At 37.7% G+C, this 15,756-nt stretch overlaps 1 protein-coding gene across 15 annotated transcripts in view; it reads left to right on the forward strand.

The window, feature by feature from the left end:
• Window positions 1-15,756, forward strand: part of LOC132397252 (focal adhesion kinase 1) — a 545,830-nt gene that overhangs the window by 314,452 nt on the left and 215,622 nt on the right. For all 15 annotated transcript variants that reach the window (XM_059975823.1, XM_059975834.1, XM_059975802.1 and 12 more), the window contains one exon: window positions 15,036-15,090. In XM_059975823.1, coding sequence (XP_059831806.1) covers window positions 15,036-15,090 — 55 coding nt within the window. The remainder of the gene's footprint in view (window positions 1-15,035; window positions 15,091-15,756) is intronic.

The raw sequence follows: 15,756 nt of genomic DNA on the forward strand, positions 1-15,756 counted from the left end.
TTTTAAATTATTCCTACATATATCTGGCTTATCTTTAAATGTGTTATTGTATGCCAGTTGATTTGCTGATCTTGATACAAATTTCACATTTTGATGATTCTGTGGCGGCAGAAATTTCTTTTGAATTCCCATTTTCAATTAATCATCTTGTATTTAGGGTCTCCAGTTCAAGTATCTACTGTAAGTAGAACATCCTGTCCACACCTATCCATCAAAGTTAATTCATAACCTTAGCAATATGCAATCCTGCAGAAAGTTTTGTCTTTTGCAGAGAAGAAGCCATCAACCTGTAGAATCTTTTTTTGTATTATCGTAGTAAAGGGTTTTATATGATAAATGGAAACTAGAACTAGTACTCCCAAGGATGTTATTTCCAATAATATAATATAGCCAAAGTTCCATAAATATTTTCTGTATTTCTTGTTCAGATATTTGAAAGTGTTTGCACAGATGACAGAGCCACATTCTGTGAATTTCAGATACATGATAAAATGAACATTTGATGTACTTAAGTGTCGGGGCCAGAAGAATGCAATTTTTCATCCAGTTGAAAAAATATGATTGCTAGTTTATTGCTGATGATGCAGTGATTTTGATAGTACAGCAATTGTGTTCATTCTCTGAAATTAAATTGATATTTCTTCCTGCTATGACTAAAATCAGTATAAGATCCAGTTTTGCTTTTTCTTTCAGATGAGCTACTCCACAGATTACCTTTTAGCAACTAAATTATCAAAAGTAGGATGATTTTTACAAATTAATAGTGGTCAGGTTGGTCACTTAGAATACAGATCAAGTTACCATACATGAGATGTGTTCACTGATTAGAACAAGCAAAGACCCACAGGGTGGTATGGATACACGTTGAAACTGAAATCCTATTGTACCTAATGGATTTCAACCAGTTGCCTTTTATCAAGCCCAAATGACTAAACAAATAATTTGAATGATGATCACTTTTATTAATTTAGTTGACGATGAAACAATTTGTGGTGTGGTATTGGAGGGAATAAAAGATTAACCAGGACTCCATTAAATGTAGCTAGTCTGAGGGACCTAGTCGCCTATTCCTGCTTTTATTTTTCATGTACATTTGGATTCCTTTTAACTTGTTTTGTTGTCACCTTTAGAGTTAATGATAATGCAAATTAAACTTACTATAGATAAGGTTGACTCCTTTCACCCCATCCACTCAATTTCTGCTCTTCATATGGCCACTCACTGCTGTTTCAGCAGAGTACAGGTGGAACTGTGCATTTCAAAATTCATGTTCTCTTAGTGCCAAATCAATAAATCTAAGTTTCAGATCTGAAAAGCTTGACTCGATGGCCACTACCTCGGAAGAAGCGCCAGAGATGAAGGAAAAGGGCCTGCGTTCTGGTGAGGCTAATACGGCATGCAAATCGGCCGCCACTCCCTGGCACACTCCTGGCTAATGTTCAGTCCCTGGACAAGAAGTTTTGTGAACTGAGAGCCAGAATCTCCTATCAGCGGGAGGCAAAGGAATGCAACATTCTGTGCTTTGTGGAGACCTGGCCGACGGAACCAGATCATGCCATCGAGCCCTCTGTGTTCTCCCTGTTCTGGGCAGGAGGTCGAGAAATCTCTCTGGGAAGAGTAAAGGAGAAGAGGTATGCTTCACGGTCAACAGTACTTGGTGCAAACCTCAGTATGTGCATGCACTCAAATCCTTTTGTTCCCCATACCTGGAATACCTGGTGCTGCTGTGCAGATCATACTGGCTGTCTAGGGAGTTCACAGCTATAATCATTACAGTGGTGTTCATTCCGCCGCAGGCTGATATTGACCTGGCTCTCAAGGAAATGTACGAGACTATCAACGCTCTGGAGACTGCACATCCGGCGGCTGCCTTCATCGTCGCCAGTGATATTAATCGAGTGTTGCTGATGAAAGTCTCTCTAAAGTTTTGTCAGCACATCCAGGTGAGCACTCATGGAGAAAAAGATACTTGACCACTGTTATACTCCCTTCCGCAATGCTTACTAAGCTCTCCTTTGCCCAGCTTTTGGAAAATCGGGTCACTCTTCAATCCTGCTTTTGCCAATGTACAGGCAGAAGTTGAAACAAGAGGTGGCCATAGTTAAAACCGTCCACTGTTGGTCTGACCAGGACTGCTTCGATGACATCAACTGGAATCTCTTCCATGATGAGGATGTCTCCGAGTTCTCTGACGAAGTCACCTGTTTCATCTGGAAGTGCATCGATGATGATGTCCCCCAGAAGTTGGTCAGGGTCTTCCCAAACCGGAAACCCTGTATCAGTTGTTCCATGCGAGCAGCACTTAACGTGCGACATAGAGCTTACATCACTGGCGAACAGCTAGAGCTCAAGAAAAGCAGCTATGATCTGCGCAATGCTATCAAGGCTGCGAAACAACAAGATAGGGACAAGATTGAGTCAAGATCTGCAATGAATAGCACACGTGTCTTGTTGCGAGGGCTGCATACCATTGCAGACTTCAAAGCCAAACGTGCTGCCAACATCGCAGCCTCTCTCCCAGATGAGCTCAATTGCTTTTATGCTCGGTTTGATGTTGCTAACTCTGAGCCTCTGAGGAAACCCACCATTACAACCTGCAACCTGTTCATCTCTGAGGCTGAGGTATGCAGGTGTTTTCAACGAGTGGAGAGCCACAAGGCAGTGGGACCGGATGGCATCCCAGGGCGAGTACTCAGGATGTGCGCAGCACAACTGGCAGGTGTGTTTACAGACATTTTTAATCTCTCCCTCTCCCAGTGTAGAGTGCGCCCTCCTGCTTCAAATTATCCACCATTGTCCCTGTACCAAAAAAGACCAAGGTAACATGCCTGAACGACTGGCATCCTGTAGCCCTCACCTCATTAATAAGCAAATGCTTTGAGAGGCTGGTCAAGGATTACATCCGCAGCTTGCTACCACCCAAACTGGACCCCCTAGAATTCGCCTACCGATACAACCGATCGACAAACGACGCAATAGCCACTGCTCTGCATACTGTCTTTACATATCTGGAGAAGGAAGATGCTTATGTGAGAATGCTGTTCTTGGACTACAGTTCAGCATTCAACATCATAGTTCCATCCAGGCTCAGAGACCTCAGCCTTGACCCTGTCTTGTGCTGCTGGATCCTAGACTTCCTGTCAAATCGCTGGCAGGTAGTAAGAGTGGGCTCTTTCACCTCCACCCCTTTGACACTTAATATCGGAGTCAGTCAGGACCGTGTACTAAGTCCCCTCCTTTACTCCCTGTATACCTATGACTGTGTCGCCAACCACAGCTCTAATCTGCTAATTAAATTGCCAACGACACTATATTGATTGGCCTTATCTCAAACAATTATGAGGAGGCCTACAGAGAAGAAGTCATCTCTCTGGCACACTGGTGTCAAGAAAACAACCTCTCCCTCAATGTCACAAAAGCAAGGGAGCTGGTTGTTGAGTACAGGAGGAATGGAAACAGGCTAACCCCTATTGACATCAGTGGAACTTGGGTTGAGAGGGTAAGCAGTTTTAAGTTCCTGAATATCCACATCACCGAGGACCTCCGTGATCTACACACCTGCTGTGTGGTGAAAAAGGCACAACAGCGTCTTTTTCACCTCAGGCGGTTGAGGAAGTTTGGTATGGCCCCCCAATTCCTAAGAACTTTATATAGTGGCACAATTGAGAGCATTGCCTGTTATGCATCACTGCCTGGTATGGGAACTGTACCTCCCTAATTGCAGGACTCTGCAGAGAGTGGTGCAGACAACCCAGCGCATCTGTAGTTGTGAGCTTCCCATGATTTGGGACATTTACAAAGACAGGTACGTAAAAAGGGCCAGTAAGATCATTGGGACCCAAGTCAACCCAACCACAATCTATTCCAGCTGCTACCATCCGGGAAACAGTACCGCAGTATAAAAGCCAGGACAAACAGGCTCAAGAACAGCTTCTTCCACCAGGCCATCAGACTGATTAACTCACGCTGATCTGAGTGTATTCTATGTTCATTGACTGTTCTATTTATTATAAATTATTATGATTGCACATATAGACGGAGATGTAACGTAAAGATTTTTACTCCTCATGTATGTGAAGGATGTAAGAAATAAAGTCAATTCAATTCACAGAGGCAGCCTAGCTGACTGAATGTTTCCAGCAAACTTAGTTATACTGCTTACAGTTTGATTTCCTGAAGCCTATTTTCAATGGTACTTCACCTCATATTTTTCACATTCTTTATGTATCTAATGCTTGTGTAAAGGTCGAATAGCAATCCTTTATAAATTTATTGGATGCAGTCAGATTCTTCCCAGGCTGTATTGCAGTTATGATTATTGTGTCTGTTACAACAGTTTTATTTCATTCATTCTTTTGACTGAGTCATTGGTCCTCTCAAGCCCAATTTTAAAAGTTTTAAATATCATTACATTAGCAATAATAGCAGGCACAGGCCATTTTCTTCCTTGTGTCAACAATAAGATTATTGTTGATCTTTTACTTTTTGTGATACTTTCATGTATTAATTCTATATCTCTTGATTCCTTTAACGTTTGAAACCTGTCCTTCTCAGTTTGAATATAATCCAGTTTATTTGAGAGCAAATTCCAGAGATTCACTACTCTAGGTGAAAACATTCCCCTCATCTGTGTCTTGAATGGGAGAACTCTTATTTTGAGACTGTGATTTCTGGTTCTAGGCACCCCTGCCAGAGGTGACATCAGCTCTGATTCAGACCTGTCAAATCCTTGAGAGTTTTGTGTATTTCTTTAAAATCGCTGATCATTCTTCTAAGCTTGAGAGTACAGGCCACGTTTGCTTCAGCTCCCCCTTTGCAACAAAACACGTCATCCCAGGAATTAATTTTGTCATCTTTCACTGCATTACTGTCATAAGTATTAATTCTACACACAGTAATTCAGATAAAGGCTAACAAGGTTCTGTGTAATAAGAAAAGTTGGTCACTACTCTTACACCCAATCCTCCTGCAGTATAGGCCAACGTGTGTTTAGTCTTCCTCCTATTTTGCATGCTAACTTTCATAGGTTTATTTGTTTGGACCCACGGGTCCCTGAAAACACAAGTGGTTTTCAATCTCAAATCAAAGCCTTTTTTTGTGTTAAGTAAAATATTTTTTCAATTGGTACAGAATTTTTTTGAAAAGTCTTGTACCACAATTGAGTTTCACTGAGATATAAAAACCTCATATGTGAGGTTTGATACATGGATATTATAATAGACTAGTCATTGCATAACATATTCTATCTGGCTAATGTTGTAGACATTAAAGGCTGTTTTTGAGTTGTAATTTAAAGAATATATTCCAACACATGACTTGTGCAAAGCTGTTCAAGAAACAACACTGAATAAATTTTGAATATTGTAGGAATTGCATAATTATGACTAGATTCAAATAGATGATTTGGTAGTATGCTAGTTGGGTGATTTTCTTTTGTGCATTAGAGTTGCTTTCAACTCCACCAGCCAATGGTTCTGAAAGATGCTTTGTAGCTTGTGGTTTAATGTTTTGCCTGAAGCTGACCTACCAATGCGAGGATGTCAGATGTCAAAGATTTCTTTTAATTTCTATGGATCTTTCCCTGTGGCTGTTGAAAATGCATATGTTCCAGCATTTGGTGAGCATCTTGAAATTTAATCATAAGTTGCACATGAGCGTATTTCCTCAGGGTTTTCATTGGATACTGAACATAGACAGAAGTTCTGGTGACTCAGCAGAACTATGTATCCATAAATTATTATAAAGGATAATCATTAGCAAACAAAAAGTGTTCTTTTTTATATAACACAGAATTTGTCAATTAAAGATGTTTTGAGGAAAGCAGTATTCCATTTTTTTGAGGCGCATTTGAATTTCACTGTGGCATCTGGGAAATTAAAATTCAAGCACTCAAAAGACAAAATTTTTAAAGTAAGTTAGTTACTGGCATGCTGTTGTAAAAGTCCATCTGATTTAATGTGATCTTTCAGGAAAATTTTCTATTCTTGCTCAATCTGGCCCTATAATCCGGATTTGGTTGACTCAGTTCAGGTGTTATTAGGGTTGGACGTTAAATATTGAACAATGTGGAGATTTTTTTAAGAAAGAAAATTTTAAGCAGCATTTTCATCAGACAGTGAATATATATTTATTTCTTTATCACCTGTGATTGCTGTCTATTGTTTAAAACAAAATAAAATATTTGCTCTATTACTAGTAAATTAGATTCTGTTTTTGAATACCAGTTAAATCTTAATTTTTTCTGCACAAAATATTCTAAGGAAATAAGGTATTCTAACAATCAGGTACAGACTTTGGTGAAAGCAAACAAAATTAATGCGGAATTGCGTGTTCAGGAAATGAAAAACATGTTACAAGTGCAAAATTGCAGTATTGAGGAAGGGAAAAAGTTATATCATTAGAGTATGCAAATGGGAACAAGTCAATGATTAAGTAGAGTATTCTCCCCCTCAGCCCCAGCAATCCAGATTCAATCCTGCCTTCTGGGCTGTCTATGTGGAGTGCAAATGTTCTCCCCATGACCATATGGGTCCTCCTGATGACCAGTTTCTTCCTCCAGCCCTAAGACTGGGTTGGTAAGTTAATTGACTATGTAAATTGCTTTTAGTGTGTTGGTGAGTGGTGGAGTTTAGGTGGATAGGAATTAGTGGAGAATAGATACAAGAAAAATTAGTGAGGGAATGGAATTTATCTGTGAGCCAGCACACTCTCAGTGGACCAAAATGCGCTATTATTGTGTGTTCTTAGGTTATGTTTTCATATGAAGGGTGGAAAATGTTGCATTTATTACTTGTTTTGATTTTAGAAATGTCCTGAAAGGACTTTTATAAGAATCAATTGACTTTAAAAATGCTAATGCATTGGGAAGTTTGTGAATACAAGTACCATATAAGCAGCAAAGTTTATCAAGGTAATGGGCAAAATTTTTCCTCTTTAATTGACTGGTGCCACGGTTGAATGAGATATGGGTAGGGAGGATGGGTAAGGTAGTGCTAAGGGGCTCAAAAGAAACACACCCAAAGTTTGAACAGACTAACAGAACCTTAATTTGGTGTCTAAGACCAGGTCTCAGAACAGACCTTCTGTACTGAATGTGTGTGGATTCACAGAAGTTAACAGATTTCAGACCCTGAGGCAAAACATCACATGAAGAGCTTCTGCCTCACAGTATGACTTAAGTTAGAACAGTACGTGGAAAAAAAATCTAAAAAATGTTAAATACTTCACAATGTTGTTAAGGATTGCAATTGAAATATATTTGTTTATAAATATTAATAAGTGTCATACTAATTCCCCAAAACACAACAGCTAGAACAATCAAGCAATGTGTAAAGCTAAGAAGGATTTTTGTAGCAACAAGTGTTAGGATTTGGAATACATTGCTAGATTGATTTTGGGAAGAAGTTAATAGTTGCTTTCAAAAGAGGTTTGGATGACTATTTGAAGCAGCAAAGATTGCATGGCTGTGGGAAGCATTGGATTCTTTTCCTAAAGAGCTTAAACAAGTGCCAACTTTGAGTATCCTGTTACTGTGCTGTAGTAATTTCATGTTAGTATTTTAAATGAACATTTTCAAATTAATGAAGATGTCGCTTAAAAAAATTTGCAGTTATTTTGGACATAATTTAGTAAACACTTTTGGTGATTGTGATTTACTGGATAACCACAAACCATTTGTCAACAACTGAGAACATGATCAGATCACATTGTTGTATGCCCACCATGTATTGGATTCCTTCAATGACTAATTCAGCATGTAAACTGAGTATGTTCTGCTCTGACTCAAATATCACACGTTTAAAATTGATTTCCTTGTTTCAAGCTCAGTCACTCAGAGTGATTGATTTTTCTTCTCACTGTCTGACTTAGTCATAATTTTAAGATAATTCATCAATAAAAGCTATACGCCCTGTATTCCTGTGAAATTAACACTAATTTGGCTTGACAGTCAGTGATAGAGAATGATATTAAAAGGTTGTTATTGTGATTGAATTGTTTTCCATAGGGATTGGTGCTGGGACCCTTTCTGTTTGTAATATACATGGATCATTAGCATGTAGATGCAAGAGTCATGATCAGTGAGATTATTGATGATATGAAGATCGGTGAATTTGTTGACATTGAAAGGTGGTCTTGGGCAATGTGGTGATAATGATACATTGGTGAAATGGGTTGACAAATGGCAGATGAAGTCTAATCATGATAAGCTAATGAGGCTAAAATATGCATCATGAGTGATAGGATCCAAGAGAGTATTAAGGAATGTGCAATTCCAAGAATTATTGAAGTTGGCAGCACAAGTAATTAACAAGGTTAAGAAGATATACAGGATAGTGGCCTTCATTTCTCAGGACATTGAATACAAGAACAGGGATATTATGCTCCAACTTTATAAAATATTGGTCTGATCTCTGCATACAGTTCTGGTCAAATTCTGTTGAAGAAAATATAGAGCTCTAGAGCAGGGGTTCCCAATCTTTTTTTTTTATGCCATGGACCAATACCATTAAGCAAAGGGTCAGTGAACCCCAAGTTGGGAACCCTTGCTTGAGGGGCAACAGAGGAGATTTATCAGGATCATTTTTGTTATGAAAAGCTAGGTCTGTTTTCCATGGAGAAGAGATTAAGAGGGGATATAATTGAAGTTATTTAATACAAGAAATGCAAATAAATTTGACCACATGAAACTTTTCCGCATATCAAAGATAGATAAAACTAGAGGACATGAATTTTGGGTGAGGAGTAAAACATTGATAGTGTATTTGAAAATGTCCCTTTTTCACCCAGAGAACATAGAACGTACAAATCTACAGCACATTGTTGTTCCAACCATGGAACCTACTCTAGAAACTGCTTAGAATTACCCTACTACATAGCTCTCTATTTTTCTAAGTTCTGTTTACCTATCTAAGAGTCTCTTAAAAGACCCTATAATATTCGCCTTCACCACTGTCGCCCACAGTGCATTCTATGTACCCACCACTCTCTGTGTGAAGAACTTACCTTGACAACCCCCCTGTACCTTCTTCCAAGCACCTTCAAACTATGCCCACTCATGTTAGCCATTTCAGCCCTGGAAAAAAAAGCCTCTGGTTATCCACACGATCAGTGCCTCTCATCATCTTATACACCTCTTTCAGGTCACCCTACATCCTCCGTCACTCCAAGTAGAAAAGACCAAGTTCACTCAACCTATTCTCCTAAGGCATTCTCTCCAATCCAGGCAATATCCTTGCAAATCTCCTCTGCACTCTTTCCATAGTGTCCACAACCTTCTTGTAGTGAGGTGACCAGAACTGAACGCAGTAATCCAAGTGGAGTTTGACCAAGGTCTTGTATAGCTGTAACATTGAGTGGCAAGTATCTGGAATGCACAGCCTGAGAGAATGGTGGAAGCAGAGATGTATTTGGACAAGCACTTGAATCACCTTTATATTAATGCTGGAAGAAAGAATTGATAAGTATGGATACTAACTGGTCAACATAGATATTGTAAGCAGAATGGTGTGTTTCCATGCTGTAAGACAATTAATAATTCAGTATTTGCAGCTCACATTATCAATCCTTTCCTTTTCCTGTTGAATTTGATCCATTTTCTTTCAGTTGTCACAAATTCATTCTTGCATTTTAAGGCTCAAAACTGCACATCTATTTCCATCATACTACCATTTCCACATCATATTTTAACTATTCTGTATCACTTTGCAGTAAAGCTTTCATTAGCATGAAGTGGAGATTTTCATTTCTTGTAAACGTAACTCCCGGAATCTTTTGTCAGGTGCCTTAAACTTGGCCTAAACTTCTCATATTGTTGCAGATTTGAACACAACTCCCTCAACTTCTTTGTCCGTATCTAGTTCTCTCCATCATCCAATCAATGCTACTGTTATCACTCTGAAAAACTATCACTCTTCTTTTCTCCATTGGCTATTTAGTATGGTTTGCAGCCCTTATTATAATTTTATTCTCCTCAATGTACTCTGTCATGATGTTGATTAACTTTATTTTTTTCCATCCACTATATTTGTTCCATTATGAACTAGCTGAGCCTATCAGTTGTCCTTTTTTCTGAAATCTGGATGTGCAAATGCAAAATGTTTTTTTCCAAGTAATTATCGTCCTGTGATGATGCACATATTCTGTGTGTTATGAGAAATCTAGATACGAGTTTTGAAGTTTCCTCTTGAATATAGATCATAATTTTCCTGCCCGTCTCCTTCATGATCTGTGATACATTTATAAGAAAAAGTTCGTTAACCCTTTGCTATTACCTGGTTTTCTGAATTAATTACACATAAAATGGGGTCTCATCTTCATCTAAATCACAATTATAAACAAACACAATCTGCCTAACTAATAACACACATACAGTTGTACTTATCATGTCTTTATTGATACATTGTTTAATCATTCACAGTTCAGGCTGGAAAAAGTATGTTAATATTTGTATTTAGTAATTGCTAGAATCTCCTTTTACAGCAATAACCTCCACCAATTATTTCCTGTAATTGCTGATCAGATTTGCATAACAGTGAGGAGGAATTTTAGACCTTTCCTCCATTCAAAAACTGTTTCATTCAGTTCAAGTCAAGTCAAGTCAAGTCAAGTCAACTTCTATTGTCATTTTGACCATAACTGCTGGTACAGTGCATAGTAAAAATGAGACAACTTTTTTCAGGACCATGGTTCACATGACACAGTACAAAAACTAGACTGAAGTACGTAATAAAAAAACACAGAGAAAGCTACACTAGACTACAGACCTACACTGGACTGCATAAAGTGCACAAAAACAGTACCAGCATTACAATAAATAATAAACAGGACAGTAGGGCAAGGTGTCAGTCCAGGCTTCGGGTATTGAGGAGTCTGATAGCTTGGGGGAAGAAACTGTTATATAGTCTGGTCGTAAGAGCCTGAATGCTTCAGAGCCTTTTCCCAAATGGCAGGATGGAGAAGAGATTGTATGACGGGTGCATGGAGTCCTTCATAATACACTAGACTACAGACCTACACTGGACTGCATAAAGTGCACAAAAACAGTACCAGCATTACAATAAATAATAAACAGGACAGTAGGGCAAGGTGTCAGTCCAGGCTTCGGGTATTGAGGAGTCTGATAGCTTGGGGGAAGAAACTGTTATATAGTCTGGTCGTAAGAGCCCGAATGCTTCAGAGCCTTTTCCCAAATGGCAGGATGGAGAAGAGATTGTATGACGGGTGCATGGAGTCCTTCATAATGCTGTTTCCTTTGCGGATGCAGCATGTAGTGTAAACGTCCGTGATGGCCCATCAATATTTCTGGGATACCTTGCATGAACAGCTCTCTTTAGGTCATACCACAACATCTCATTGGAGTTAAGATATGGACTCTGACTTGGCCATTCCAAAACACAAATTTTCTTTGTAATATTGTGGAATATTGGTAGCTCACGTTGGCTATTTGAAAGTTTGCTTGATCGCCGAGCTTGCCAAAACCTTTGCAGATGTTCCAGCTCTAATCAGGAAGCCATCATCATTGAGCAGTTGAGGTTGCGCTAAACTGTGCACTGATGATGGCTTCTTGATTGTTTGCAGAAGAACTGTGTGGCAAGTTCTCCAAGGTGCCTTGAACAACTTACCAGCCTACCAGCTGACTGTGGCGTGTTCTCCAAGATGCTTGGAACAACCTACCAACCTGCCAGCTGATTTTCTTATAAAACTGCACGACAGTGCACTTAAGAAAATTTAATGCAGTTTTAAAATCCAAGAGTGGTCACACCAAATATCGATTTGATTTCATTTTGTACAGTTTCTGCTCTTTATAGTAATTTTTTGATATTTAGAGGCTCTATTTCATTGTTTTTGAAAGCATCTTTGCTTTACAGAATTTTTTACACGTACCTAATACTTTTGCATAGTACTGTATGTATCTTGAGCAAACATATAAATCACTGAAATTCCTATTAAATATTTTGAAATATAATGAAAACTTTTATTTGAGTTGTGGCAGAAAAAATGTATTCATTTTAATTATGGGACTGGATAATCCTGAATTTGTGAAGCACAACAGAGTACAGTTTGTCCCTCAAATAAGTTTCTTATTTAAGCTTCTCTGGATGAATTCCCAGAGGCGGCAGCCAGGCATCTATAGTGAATAATCAAACCATTGGTGGAGGTTGAGTAAATTGGGTGGATCCTGGCAAGCCAAAGTAAAAGTAAAATGCAAAATGCTGAAATATTTATGGATGCAGCTTTACAACAATAACCAGCAAATATAGCGATATAGCACAGAATTTTTAGGATAACAGTGGTTTCATAAACTTGATTTTTGAAATTATGTAACTGTTCCATTTCACCAAACTTAAATTGCCTTTTCTTCAGCGTGAGATTGTGAAAAAGGTTCCATATTGTACAAATAGATTAGAATGTTTAATTATATGGTTTGCACTTGTGTTAACATGAAGTAAATGGAGTAAAAGCTTCTTTAGTCATTAAATTCCATTCCTTTTAAAACAGCTAATAAAGTGCTAAAGTAATCTCAAGATTAGTGTTTGGATAGCATTAGAGAGATGCATTGCATTTTTCAGTATCTTGAGATTGTTTTCTTCTTTGATCACCATCAGTTTTTCCTTTTTGTTCCTTTTTTTAAACAATCATTTTGATCTCCAGTTGCCCCATTCTTGCACAACTCTGTAACTTTAATGTTGTGATGGATGCACAAAACTTTATTGTATTGCTACCAGGGCTGCAACTTTCTGCCTTCCCAGTATTGCCTATGTGCAACATTTTCAACATGAAAATTCCTGTTGGAATTCAACGTGCAAGTTCCAAATGTTAAGAAAGCTAAATATTTACCTCTGACCACGCCACTTGTCCTTTGCCAGCATCAAGTGAGCTGACTGAAAAAATCTGGAATACAATTACTAAGAGACATGTAATCGTACAGTTTATTATGCATCCCTGTTTGTTGTATCTTTGCATAACAAACAAATGTTGCTGTGAAGTTGGATTCTGTATTGGATTTGCATGTAGTAAGATCTAATAAACAGCAGAGTGAAAATATCCAGATAATCATTTCATAATGTAGAATCTTGATCAAGATATTATTGGATATATGGTAGCAATAATAATGAATTGGCAAAATAGTTTTGTGGGATTTCTTCTATCTGATTTATGAGACAGCATCTCCAACCTTGCAAAACTCCACTGAAGTGTAAGATTAAATTTTGTGCTCAGATTTATAGTAGAAATTAAATTCATAGTCATTTCCTCCTTAAGAGGTTGTACAGTTTTAATGGTTTTGTTCTCCATGGCTTTACCACTCCGTGACTTGAATTGTGGCTGATTACCCTCTCTCAATTTAAAATAATAATATAGAGGGAAGCCATTTGGCCCATGAAGCTTGTCCCTTCTCGTTTTTTAAAAAACTGAGCCTTGCATTTTGCCTTCAACTCAGTAAGTTCCATGTCTGACAGATGCATGGCCAATTTCCTTTCTAAAAGTGATTTTAGGAATGAGCTTTCATCATGTTTTCATATGAAACTTTCCAGAACCTAACAATTAAGTGAAGTATTAACTTCCAGTAGATTTTTTTGCTGATTAATTTAAATCCAGGTTGTGTAGTTATTGACTCATTTGCTAAGTGTGTACAGTTCTTTCCTCCTCCATCAGAATAATTGAGATCCTTTAAGCCACTGGCAATCATTCTTGGTTGCATGGTGCACAATACCAATACTTTTAACCCTATTTCAAAACTGAAATCCCTCAACCTTGTTAACATCCTTGTATATACATTTGAGTGTCTTTTTTAATTCTTTGATATAGTGCTTTGGTGTTCAGAGTCACCCATGTTAGAGTCCTATCCAGTGACCTACAAATCTGAAACACTATCTTTCTGCCTTTATTTTCCATGCCTTTACACATTTACAAGTTCATATATCTAAGTAACCCACATTTTCTTCAATTATGTTATCGTTACCTTATCCCTTTAGACACAAGTAACATTCTGTTCATTACATTATTCAAAATTTTGTTATTTATAAAATGCAATCTTTCCAAAGTACAGGACTTAACACTTTTCTATAATGAATCCCATCCATCATACTTATCATACTTCTGACCATTTTATCATAATGTTCATGTCATCCTGAAGTCTATTACTACCCTTATCACTGTTTATTATGTTGCCATGTTTCCTATTGTGAACACAATTATTACTGTTCTCTGCACCCAAGTTTAGGTTATTGATTTAAAAAAATAGTGAAAACAAAAGGATCCCAAACTGACTCTTGGGTAACATGATACAAGCAACCTTCCTGCCTGAAAATACCCATCTAGCATCATCTGCTTCTTTCTGTAACTGAGCCACTTCATACTAACAGATGGTTTTCTATCTCAGATGTTTTAAGAGGCTATCTAAATGTGTTATAAATGCTTTATTACTTCATGGATATGATTAGATCCATTTCCATTGTCAGTTGTACTGTGAATGATATCTGCAGTTCCATGCAATGCACACAGAGATGTGTTCTTAAGTACAAAAAGGCATGCCAACATAAATTGATGGACCGCTTTGTCAATCTCCTCTGCTCCATCCACCAAAATTGGAATTTCCCAGTGGCCAACCATTTTAATCTTATCTATATTCCCATTATGTTTTATGTTTTGTTCATCAAAAAATTATTTTTTAAACAACCATTGTAGACTCAGTCTATAACTCCAAATTTCTTAATCAGCTTGATACCTTTTGGTTTCACTGTTTTAAATAATATATAGAAGGCTTTACTCTTAAAAAATAGATCAAAAACATTTGCAACTGTACCATGACAGTTTCTTCCTAAGATCTGACTGTATGACCATTGAATTTTGTGTGTGTTGCTCTGGATTTCCAACATCTGTGGATTCTCTTGTGTTTTAGACTGTATGATGTATTGTAGCTAGACTGGTTTATGAAGAAATAACAAACTTTTAGCATGTGGTTTTGTGATTTTTGGTCATTGAGCAGGGACTTTAGAACTGTACTAAAAATTATGTAAACATTTCATTTTTAACAGAAAGGATGTGGGTTTGAAGAGATTTTTTCCCAAGAGCCTATTGGATTCAGTAAAGGTAAGGAGATTTTGGTTAAAACTATAGTGTATTTTCTTTCTTACTTATTGTCCAGTGCATTGTCATTCTGTGTTGCTTATACTTGTGCACAATGCTTATGCTAAAAAGGAAATTAAAGTTCACAAAAATAATTGAATTATTTAGATGAAAATATAAAAGCATTAGTTATTTATTTTTAGGTGAACAAGTTGCAGATACTTTTGGATGGTGTTTTGAGAAATAGATGTACAGCAGTAAGTGATTCAAGCATAATCTGCATTTCAATAAGGTCATTAGCAGTCTTCAACCTCATATCTATCTTCTGACATAAATCCCATAAATATAGATTCTTTTTATCCTCGGTTGCATTCATTATCTGACTATCTAAAGCTCTGTGATTAACGAAGAGATTCACACCCTTTGCATAAAGAGCTCAACATGACTTAATTCTAAATTGCTGTTGTCTTCTTCCAAGATGCCTAGTTGAAACCTTGCATCAGGACTTGTGATGCAGTATTTCAACTTGAAACACGGAAAGTCCCTTTTTCTCATGGATCCTGTGCGATCCCCTGAGATTCTCCTGCAGATTGTTGGTTGCTAAGGAAGTATGACAAAACGGTACAGGTTACTTGCATCTAATACCGCTGCTCAAGGCCTTACATAATTGCAGTAAGACAGGTGTTTCCT

The sequence above is a fragment of the Hypanus sabinus genome, chromosome 1, assembly GCF_030144855.1.
Source record: "Hypanus sabinus isolate sHypSab1 chromosome 1, sHypSab1.hap1, whole genome shotgun sequence".
NCBI lineage: Eukaryota > Metazoa > Chordata > Chondrichthyes > Myliobatiformes > Dasyatidae > Hypanus > Hypanus sabinus.